The 9,416-nt window shown below is 41.4% G+C and overlaps 2 protein-coding genes across 2 annotated transcripts; one reads left to right on the forward strand and one right to left on the reverse strand.

Moving 5' to 3' along the window:
• The first annotated feature begins 1,423 nt into the window (after positions 1 to 1,423).
• wfikkn1 (WAP, follistatin/kazal, immunoglobulin, kunitz and netrin domain containing 1) lies at positions 1,424 to 5,935 on the forward strand. Its single transcript, XM_007543282.2, has 2 exons — positions 1,424 to 3,085; positions 3,981 to 5,935. Exons 1-2 carry the CDS (start codon positions 2,834 to 2,836, stop codon positions 5,499 to 5,501), a joined length of 1,773 nt encoding a protein of 590 aa, XP_007543344.1. The 5' UTR covers positions 1,424 to 2,833; the 3' UTR covers positions 5,502 to 5,935.
• mettl26 (methyltransferase like 26) lies at positions 5,499 to 9,356 on the reverse strand. Its single transcript, XM_007543270.2, has 6 exons — positions 9,021 to 9,356; positions 8,740 to 8,902; positions 7,319 to 7,378; positions 7,185 to 7,252; positions 6,242 to 6,320; positions 5,499 to 6,141 (listed from the first exon to the last, which is right to left on the reverse strand). The coding sequence occupies exons 1-6, from the start codon at positions 9,350 to 9,352 to the stop codon at positions 6,085 to 6,087; spliced, it is 759 nt and encodes a 252-aa protein (XP_007543332.2). The 5' UTR covers positions 9,353 to 9,356; the 3' UTR covers positions 5,499 to 6,084.
• Between the last annotated feature and the right edge of the window lie 60 nt (positions 9,357 to 9,416).

A 9,416-nucleotide genomic window follows, 5' to 3' on the forward strand; every position in this document is an offset into this window, starting at 1 on the left:
TGATCGTTGTGTTTTCACTTTCAGATTCGTTCACGTTGACATTGGCTGCAGGATCATTTAGTTTGCTTTAGGATATTGTGAGTAATTTTCAGTATGAAACAATATCTGACAGCTCGTTTGCTGTCAGATATTGTGAAGTGGGAGCCAGCTAGAAACACTGCAAAAACAAATTATTTTAAAGCATTTTTGGTCTAGTTTCTATGTGAAATAATCTGCCAGTAAAACCATTATTAAGAAAGTTCAGCCTTAAAACAAGCTCCTATATATCCAATTTGTAAGAGTACATTTACTGCACTAGAAACTAGAACAAAAATACTTTTAAGATTTTGTGTTTTTGCAGTGCATTCACTTAAAGTAGTTTTTTTTTTGTTTTTTTTTTACAGTGGTTGGTCTTTTATAGACAATATATTCTTATATCAAACAGGGTACATAATATGGAGCAATAATTGGATAATTTAGATTATTTAGGGGCATTGACAATCTCAAATTCTTATAGTAGATGAACTTTGTTGATCTACTGACACTAAAATGTTAAATAAAATTGTCATTATTTAGTTGCTGTTATTTCAGCCTGCTTGTTTCTACCTAACAGAGTTTGCCAACTGTAGTTTTAAAACACCATTTCTAACAAGCAGTGTCTCTTTAGATTCTCCCTGCTTCTCCGTTTTTATGCCGGGGTTTGGGATCTGAAACATTTGTCTTTGTCAATGCGGGATAATTGTGGTGTGTGTCGTTCAGCCAGCTGACCAGCATTTGTGGAGGTGCAGCTCTGCAAATCGTCAGTCCAGTTCAGTACTTTCTCTGCAATTTAATGATTTGAAACCTCGATTTAATCAGAGACCAGCCCATGCCGACTGCATAGATTAAACGGTTTAAATGCAGTTTGTCACGTCTTGAAGCGTAATGTTCTACGGGCACGGTGAACATTGAAACATTTTCTTTCTGTACTGCAAGAACAACGAAATGGCATTTCAGTGTATTTTGTTTTCCAAGAGGTAAAATTTAAATTAAAGACAACATGCAAAATGTTTGAAATGACCATCAGACACCGTATAAGATGTGTATAAAAACTGAATGTTTATTTTCTTTCTGAGTCAACTAAGTGGCAGATTCTCATGATTATGTAAATTATTTTTATTTCAGCTTCCTGAGTGTGTTGTAATAGAGCATGTCCCCGTGGTTCCTCTTTAAAACAATAGCCTACAAAAACACAGTCGTACCAAGTATTTTTGGTGTAGTTTCCAGTGCATTCATCTTAGTACACTTGAAGTAAGAGTAAACTAACTTACATGCTGCTTTTCAGCAGGATATAGACGGTTTAAATTATTGTTTTGAGTCAATAATTCCTTAATATTGATTCAAAAAATAGTTCCATTGGCACTTATAAAATAGGAAAAAAATGTCTTGTTAGAGGTGAAATAATCTGTAGTGAAGTAATTATTTTTAAGTCCGAGTTAATTAAATTAACTTAAAACAAGCTCCTACATCTTCCTGAAATATTACTTGTAAGTTAGTTGTGCCTCAAGATATTTTCTCTATACTACACCAAAAATACTTGGTAAGACTTTGTGTTTCTGCACTGCAAAAACCGCTCATGTGAACATTCAACAAAGAATAAAAGAGTGGCGTGTCTCAAAGTTTGCCAAGATTTGATTTGTTGTGGTCAAAATCACAAGGAAATATAGACTTTACTTCCAAGTATGCTTTTACTCAAACATTTATCAGGGCCACTGTGGGAGTCGTGGGAGTAATTTCCCCTCTCCTTTCCTTTTTGTCCAGTCCAGGGACTGGCTGGTGTTGAAGTGCATTAAAAACCTGTGGGTGAGGGGGAGCTGAATTGATTAGCTGCTCCCCTCGGTATTGGCCAGTTCGGGACAACCGGGGGGGGCTCCGTCGCCGCGGAGCGTGAATGCGGGGCGGTCAGAAGTCACCGAAAGGTTGCAGGGTCACTGCCAATGAAAAGATGAGCAGGAAGGAGCGGCTTGCGTCGGGGGAGTGGGGAGGGTGGTAGCTGAATCTGCAGCCCGGCTCGGCAACAAAAGACGAGTCACACCCTGCTGAAAATGGGGCTCTTTACGCCTTCCCACCTGGCCGAGGCATCTCTGAGCCAAGCGCCAATGAGGCTCGGTGGTAAACTGACCCATGTCTAGACAAGAAGAGGGGCCGCAAACGACGCTGCTGTGTTGGACGTGATGCGACACGCCCTCTGCTTGGCCTTTCAAGCTCCTTGCCTCGAGGGCCTCTTAGCATGTCTGTGTATCTACGTGTGTGTGTGTGTACGTGTCCGTAGATATGCAGATATTCATCTAAATATGAATGCACATTTCCAATCAAAATGCGCATCTTTTCCTTCCATTTAGCAGCACTTTGCAGCGTGGCTCCACTTGTCTTTGATGTTTTTACAATGTTTGTCCAGTTGCGTTGCTCGCGGTGTTGCTTCATAAAAGTTTCCGACCCAGGACGGCCATGGGGGCGGTCAGAGAGGATGGGAGGGGGGGGTGCCCTTTCCACCTCCATTCACACTCTGAAAGGCTGCAGCCGTCTCTCTCTCTCTCTCTCTCTCNTCTCTCTCTCATTGTGGATAGCTGGTTGCGTCCTTCGTTCGTTTCCGAAGGTGAATTTTGCTCTTTGTTGCTCCAGACCTTGAGTATTAAGGGGGCGGGGGGGATATTTTAAAGTAGGCAATTAGCATGCGCTCGTGCGAATATTCATTAAACATCACGGGCTGTAAAACTGGAACTTGGTCGGTTTTTCTAAAGCATACAGACATATTTAACAATCTATTATTTGAGACCCGAAGGAGGGATGGAATTACTCGTTCAAGGGAGCAAAAATGTCTGAGATCCTTCTCCAACTTTTTCAAGTCAGGCATTCAAAGGACAAAAGGTGGCAAAGCAAACCGCCCTTCAGATGGACACGCGTGTTTTTGTTGGTGTTCTTGATTTGCGATTTTCTCGACTTTTCCTTGACTGCCAGCGTGACGGGAGCCACGGCTGAGCACGAAGGGTTTTGTCCCAACAAGCTCAACAACAATCTTTGGGTTGATGCACAGAGCACCTGCGAGAGGGAATGCAGCTTGGATGAGGTGAGACCCTAAAAACAGAGAGGCCAAACAGAGTGGAGAGGATGTGGGGTGAAATTCAGATGACCGACTGAACGATTAGTTTTCTGTACTGCAAAACCCCCCGAGGGTGAATGGAAGTCGCGTAGTTGGTGTGTTTGACTTTTTTTTCTCCTCCAAATCTCAGGTGAAGTGATGTGGTTATTATACTGGATAATGTGGGACATTCAAACCTTAAAGCACCTCTTGCAGGTGTCCAGAGCCGGCTGAGGTATAAGCAAACTTTGCGACTGCTTTAGACTACATCCCAAAGTGTGTTGTTGATGGTTTAAATCATTGGCTCAATTATTCAAACAGTAGTCACTGTGAGTAATAATAAGATGACAAGTTATTCTGAGAAGTACGATCAATATATATACATATATTAGAATTTTTAAAAATAAATCCAAAATGTGTTTATTCAAACTGTAACCCATGAAAACAGAGGCACTTTTATCTTTGACCTCAGGAAATATGTCTTTGAGTGTAGTGGGAGGATTGGGAAATTGACAAGGCTTCCAACACTATCTGAACTTTAGCATCTTGGACACCATCATCAGTGTCAGGCTTGGGCATCTAGGGGTCAGATCATACACAAACATTTAAATAAAAATAAGATTTTAAATGTAATTTCTTCTTTAGTTACACAGTTTTTTAGAAGTTCAGTGTGGTTTGCCTCAGATGTATCGGTTATATGTAAAAAAACAAACAAAAAAAAACAAGTCTATTTACAGCTAAGAGATATGTGGTTTTACCTGTTGCTCTTTTTAGTTACTGCGCAATTACTTTCTTTAAAAAAATGTCAATCTTCTCTTGAACACTGAATACATTTTTCCTTTCAAATGGCATAAGTGACGACCTGAATTTTCTGCTTTCTCAGGACTGCGCTGAACACGAGAAATGTTGCACCAATGTCTGCGGCCTCAACAGTTGTGTTTCTGCACGTTTCTCCGACGGCACGCCTGCTCAGCCAGATGGTAAGGAAGGAGGAGGCAACGGAGACGCTGCCCCTGCCTCCACGGCTACCTGTGAGGGCTTCATCTGCAGCCAGCAGGGGGCAACCTGTGACATTTGGGATGGACAACCTATCTGCAAATGCCAGGACCGCTGTGAGAAAGAACCCTATTTCACCTGTGCGTCAGACGGCCTCACCTACTTCAACCGCTGTTACATGGATGCAGAAGCCTGTATCCGGGGAGTGACTTTGACTGTGATTCCTTGTCGCTTCTACCTCGCTGGTCCTCACACCAGTCCGTTGCCTCTTGATACTACAGCTTCTCCAACCCCAACATCCTCCCAGGAGGACCCCATGCCCCCCACACTGTACTCAAACCCTCACCACCAGTCAATTTATGTTGGGGGCACCGTTAGCTTCCACTGTGATGTGATTGGAGTCCCCAGACCAGACGTGACCTGGGAGAAGCAGAGTGAAAGACGTGAGCGGCTAGTCATGAGGCCGGACCAGATGTATGGCAATGTAGTTATCACAAACATTGGTCAGCTAGTGGTTTACAATGCCCAGGTCTGGGATACAGGCATATACACATGCATTGCAAGAAACTCTGTAGGAGTTCTCCAAGCGGATTACCCCTTGTCTGTTATTCGCCGAGCTGATGATGAGTTTTCCGAAGATCCCGAGTTGCCTATGGGACGGCCGTTTTCTCCAGCCGATTGCCTTGCTGAAGTCGACACTAGAGTGTGCAGTGGGGAGCGTCATGTAGACTGGTATTATGACAGCAAGCTGGGCTCCTGCGTGACTTTCAGCAGTGGCGGGTGCGACGACAGTCGCAACCGTTTTGAGACGTACGAGGAGTGCAAAGCGTCCTGTCAGAGAGAGGGGATGGGAATCTGCTCCCTGCCGGCGGTTCAGGGTCCTTGCAAAAACTGGGAGGCACGTTGGGCCTGGAATTCCTTAATGAAACAATGCCAGCCCTTTGCCTACGGAGGATGCCAGGGAAATGCAAACAGCTTTGCCACCAAAAAGGAGTGCGAGGCAAACTGTCCACAGCCCAAACGGAAACCGTGCAGAACTTGTCGGATGAGGGGGAAAATGATGCCCACCCTGTGCCGCAGTGACTTCGCCATCGTCGGCCGGTTGACTGAGCTCATTGAGGACCTCGACTCCGGTTTGGCTCACTTTAGTCTGGATGAAGTCCTACGGGACGAAAAGATGGGCCTGACTTTCTTCAACACCAAAAACCTAGAAGTGACCATAGTCAAGATTGACTGGAGCTGTCCCTGTCCCAACATCACCATGGAGGAGAACCCCTTACTGGTGATGGGAATGGTGCAGGACGGCATGGCCATCATCCAGCCGGACAGCTACGTCAAAGCCATACCTGAACGCAGGCTCCGCAGGCTTCGTGATGCCATCAATAAAAACACATGTGAAACACTGTGAAGCTTGCTGGGACACAATGGTACGTTTAATTATTTTCACAAATAAGTGACTACAGCCATTTTATTTAAGTACGGAAGATCAGTTGTTTATATTCAGTCCAACAAAGGTTTTTATGACATTTAAGATATTGTGAGACAGTTTATACAGAATTAAAATGCTATTTTATGACACGTTGTAATTTCTAATGGCAAATGAAAAAAAAAAATCAGCTAAAATAGCTGCTAACCAAATTAATCATGTTGAGTAAAATCCAGTAAGTAATATTTAAAATAGATCACTGTTGTATGACTGTACTTTATTTGATGTGCTCTTGAAAACCTTTTTGTGTGTATTGCCCCTCTAGTCATGTACTGTGTATTCTAGGTTATCTACCTCTAAAAAGCACTTATGCTTAGTTACTAATATAACATTTGTCTTTCCTAGGATGATAAAAATAAACTTTCATGTCAGTGTTTACCTGTACAGTACTTAACAGTTTGACACAGAGAGAAAAACAATTAAGATTGAAATAATGTGTGCAAAGTTATACAATGATTCAAGTGGAAATTAAGGTGTTTGGACCATCCTTCGCCTCAGAGATGGATCACACCAAACTCTCTTTCCTGAAGAGAAGGCATTTGTTGTTTGCTGGCATCTCCACCTAGACAAATTTAAAGCATTTTAAGTTTAAAAACTATACCTTTTGAGATAGCTTTTAGAAAAAAAAATGTGCCAGATTCCCTTATGAAATAGATACTTACAATTTTCTCCAGGAATAAACCATTTTTCTGTGCCACAGAATTGAGAAATGAGATGTCCTTTAGTCCCCATTCTGGATTCCTGCAAGATTAAACATTATACATAAAAAAATTAAGTAAATACAAAGTTATTGTTTTGGTTCTTTTAAAAGCCCTGGATTTTTCAGCCATATAGTTCTCCTTCAGTTTAAAGTCCTTTAAATTAGATGCCATATGTAGTCCTGGAGTGACTGTACTGCCAGTCAGCTGGCTGAAAGAAGGCTGCTACAAAATTGAATGCTCCAAAATGTTACAGTTGGCGTGAATATTAATGGAGTCTCACACATCACTCTCATTAAGGAGGCTCTGTTTTACCAAACTACAAGCAGAACTTTTACTAAGCAGCCAACTGCAGGTTCGCAACCAGTCCAGAGAGTGAGACCAAGTACCGAGCTTTGGTACAAAGAAAAACTGCAGAGACGTAATATTCTGATCACTAATGGCTTGAAAAGTATTCATTTAGCAGGCGGTTCTGTTACAAAAACATGTTCTACGAGGATCTATAAGCGGACTTTGTGGAGGATGAAGTCCTGCGATAGGTTTGAAGGATGTGTGTTGCTTTTGATGCACTTCCATTCTGAATAGTTCATGTACATTGAGATCAGTGGTATATAATTCAATGTTACTTTCTGTCATCTCACCATTTTTTTAAATTAGCCAAATGGGAATAAAAATTTCAATGCTCCATGGGTGAGATCATTTTTAACCAAATTAATTAGAAAGTGGATCAAGAGTCTTCAGTTCAAGAATCCATCATGGTGAGAAAAACATTTCCAGAGTTTTGCATTAAATCAAGTAGCTGTGGTATCTGAATTGAAGTTTCAGTGATTGATGATGATGATGATGATGATGATGAGCAAACATTTTTGTTGGTGCATTTATTTAAACAAACAACAGATCATCTTACCTTTGCCTCAGGCTGTAGTCAAAGTCCACGTTGCTTTGTGGGGTGATCTGGCCATTCACCGCATACGGCTGAGAGTATTAATCGTTAGCAGTCGTGAGTGGATCCGATAATGGCATGAAATGTTTTTCACTTACCCCGTATGTCAACAGAAGACCCTGTGGCTTCAGCAGCACTCCAGCCCCTCTGAATAATCCCTAGAAGAGAACAGTGATGTCTTCAGGGCACCAGAACCACATCACATAAAACGGAGGCTGGAAAGTGGAAAACTACTAAAACCTTTTTGTTTGGAGCTGCCTGCAGTTATCATCTGAAGAGCTACACATCTGAAGAGCTGTTATGTAAATACACTCAGGGGAAGCTTTATGCAGCGTTCAGTATTTAACCAAACCAGGTCAGTTATTAAAAGATGAATACTACCATATAAATAAAAAACTTTCTAAGCTGCAAAACACTCAATTCAAGACGCACGAAAAACAACCTCACCAGTTCTGACTGCTGGAAGACAATCTACAGAGGTTCATGTAAAACCAGAGTCATAACCTAAATTCTGCAGAAAAGAAAAGGCTTAGAGCATTAGAAGCCTGTGTTTCACTAGTCATGTCTGATTAACACAACTTTGACAACTAGTATATGTACTTTCAACTGCAGTAATTTTCTTAAACCTACTCACATTGTCCTGTAGGGTAATGCGTTTCTAATTGGTCCACAACCACAATGCTCAGAAACAATGTGAAAATCTTCAAATCAAAGTATAGAATTAAAATAAATCACATCATGAGGTTTGAGTAATTTTGTAATTATCTCAATAATTCATAAAAAAATACAAAGAGGAATTGATAGGTAATGGTACTATGAAATAGCTTGGATGCAAAAAGGGTTGCTTGGATGCAACTTCATGTTATTATTATTGTTATTATATTTCAGCTGCCACGCATCGAAACTCTACTTGCTGTCAATTAAACCTCTCTCTACCTGAAAACGAGGTGACCACGCCTATGGATTCTGGTACTACACTGCCCTCTTGTGTGCAAATAATCTAATTACAAAATAAAAATCAATAACCGCCTAATGAGTCTAAATACTCATATCAGGTATTATATTTAAAGGTTTCTGACACTTTTAAGTTCAGTTCATGTCTCGTTTTTTTTTTAAACTAACTAAAAAATATATATATTTCCACAAAAGGCACTAAATATGAGAGGGGAAAAAAAACGAATAATCCAAAATGAGATCTCAACACAAAGCAATGTAATAATAATAACAAAAAAATGCATTTCAGCGGTTTGCAATGAGAACGTTTTTGTTCTTAGAAATAAATGGGTATATTTTTTATATATTTTTTTGTCTTTTAGGCTAACTTGAACTAATTCTATTTAAAAATATATATCCTTTGCTGCATTTAAGCTACATTTATTCAACACAGCCAAAATACTTTGAGGAATGGTATGTGTACAGAATGTTCCAGGATTAAATAGTAAGAGCTTGGATTTTTTTTTTTTGTGTGTGTGTGTGTGTGTGTTTGAAACATGAAGCTAAAATAATTTTCCAGGCTGACCTCTGTGCAGGACAAGGGAGAAATATGGATCATGTTGATGTTTAGCACCAGGTCAAGGCTTTCAGGCCGAATCCCTCCCCAGCACTGATGAGGCTGAGAAGCATCCAGGTGGATGGCAGGCTTCACATTGTGCAGCTGGTAGTGAGACCTGTAGGCTTCTATACTGAAAGCAGAACACAAAACATTTACTGTGAAGCATAAAGCACAGATTACCTTGACTGAAAATGATATTACAGAAGCCCTGAAAGGTTATTAGACAGCTAACTAACACCTGTGTTTACCTGGCAAGAGACTGGCGGTCATACTCAGACGGCTGCCAGGTGATATTTCTCAAAGTCTGTGCAAAGTGAACGACATGCTGCCCGGTGCCAGAGGATATCTCCAGAGCCTGCAGGGGTCTCTCGGTGTTAACGCTGTCCCGGAGCACCGACAGAATAGGCTCCTTGTTCCTCTCTGCCGCGGCGGCGTTCAACATCGTGCCAAAGCCCGGATTCAGGCGTCGAGTTATCCGGTAGAGTTTATGTAACCACTCCAGCTGGCCCAGTAAAGCTGTACCCCACTCAATACACCCACGAATGTGCAGGTTTCGCACTTCAACTGTCAACTTCCGCATTAGCATCACGTGCCTGAGTTACAATCCAATCAGAATACAGGGGCGGAGACAAGGACTTCAAAAT

The sequence above is a fragment of the Poecilia formosa genome, unplaced genomic scaffold (assembly GCF_000485575.1).
Source record: "Poecilia formosa unplaced genomic scaffold, Poecilia_formosa-5.1.2 Scaffold11, whole genome shotgun sequence".
NCBI classification, from domain to species: domain Eukaryota; kingdom Metazoa; phylum Chordata; class Actinopteri; order Cyprinodontiformes; family Poeciliidae; genus Poecilia; species Poecilia formosa.